Source organism: Penaeus monodon, chromosome 22 (genome assembly GCF_015228065.2).
Source record: "Penaeus monodon isolate SGIC_2016 chromosome 22, NSTDA_Pmon_1, whole genome shotgun sequence".
Classification (NCBI taxonomy): domain Eukaryota; kingdom Metazoa; phylum Arthropoda; class Malacostraca; order Decapoda; family Penaeidae; genus Penaeus; species Penaeus monodon.
In genome coordinates this window covers 7,819,082-7,820,401 of record NC_051407.1, presented here as the reverse complement: position 1 = coordinate 7,820,401, position 1,320 = coordinate 7,819,082, and the positions used below count along the sequence as shown (strand labels likewise).

The following is a 1,320-nucleotide window of genomic DNA, read 5'->3' as shown; positions in this document are numbered from 1 at the left end:
TGCTCGTGGCGGTGCATAGATTTGTTTCTGGGTATATTTATGTTCTCATGAGTGTTTATATATTTCGATCTATTTGAATGATTTCTTCCAATAAATAATAGATAGTAAATAATAAACTCTTCTCAGCCAAACAAATTTCTTCTGACATTTCCTTGGGCCAATCATAAAGCAGATCTCCTGTTTTAGCCAGGGTCCAAGATGACTTATCCATTGCGGACAGGTTACGCTCAAGGTCGCTCGAGAAAGAGCACTGATATATAAGGCGCTATCTATCTCGTACACTTAGTCATTCACCATGGAGTTCGTTGTAAGTTGGATGCCTTACAGAGTTACCATATATTATATAAAAGTTATAAATAATTTAGGTATATTTGCTGTTGATGATCATTATTTCTTCTTTTCACAGGGTTTGTTGCTAACGGTCGTCGCCGCTGCATTTGCAGCACCACAGGGATACGATTTGGGTGCACCATCAGGTGGAGGTCTCTCCGATGGAGCAGGAGATGCCGGTGTTGATTTTGACAGCGGTGAGGGTGCCATTTTCGGATGCAGAGATGGAGAAGTACTACATGTAGATGGTACTTGTGTCATCCCCGAAATCACGAGAAAAGTATACATGTTTAATGTTCCTGAACAGGAGCAGGTTGTCGGCCCACCACCCAGCCTTCCTCCTCCAGTAGTAGACCATAATATCGTTTTTGTGCGTCTTCCTGAGGAAGGACCAGCACCCGAGCCAATTGTTCTTCCTCCACCAAGACAAAACAACATTGTCTATGTACTCAACAAACAGGATCAACAAGTTCAGCGAGTGATCGAAGTACCAGCTCAGCCACAGGCTGATCCTGAGATTTACTTCGTCAACTACCAAGATGGAGAAAACCCAACTCTTCCCATTGGAGTAGACCTGGAAACTGCTCTCAGTTCCGCAGCAGCAGCAGGCGGTCAAATCCTTGGAGGTCTTGAAGGCGCTGGAATTATCGTAGGTGGAGAAGCCGGTTTAGGTAGCGTTGGAGTTGCTGGTGACGCTGGCGGTGTTGCTGGAGGACAAGAAAGCGACTTTGTTATTGTAAATGGAGGTGGATTGGGTGGTGTTAATGGAGCTGGTATTGGCTTGGGTGCCAACGGAGGCGGTAGTGGAGTGTTATCAGGCCATGGAAGTCAACCCTCAGGCCTCTACACTACCCCATAGATTAATTTCGGTTACATGTAGATTTAATTATAGCGATATTATGTTACTGATATAATAAATACACATATAGTTCTTGTAGTATCACTTTACCCTGTTTCACCAAATAATATTTCTCTCTCTCTCCTTCCCTC

At 43.9% G+C, this 1,320-nt stretch overlaps 1 protein-coding gene across 1 annotated transcript; it reads left to right on the top strand.

Moving 5' to 3' along the window:
- The first annotated feature begins 295 nt into the window (after window positions 1-295).
- On the top strand, window positions 296-1,261 carry LOC119587291 (pupal cuticle protein 36-like). The gene has a single exon (XM_037936044.1). It carries the CDS (start codon window positions 296-298, stop codon window positions 1,187-1,189), a length of 894 nt encoding a protein of 297 aa, XP_037791972.1. The 3' UTR covers window positions 1,190-1,261.
- Window positions 1,262-1,320: the final 59 nt, after the last annotated feature.

Coding starts and splice junctions, on each gene's coding strand:
- LOC119587291 (XM_037936044.1), top strand. CDS start 296: ATGGAGTTCGTTGTAAGTTGGATGCCTTACAGAGTTACCATATATTAT.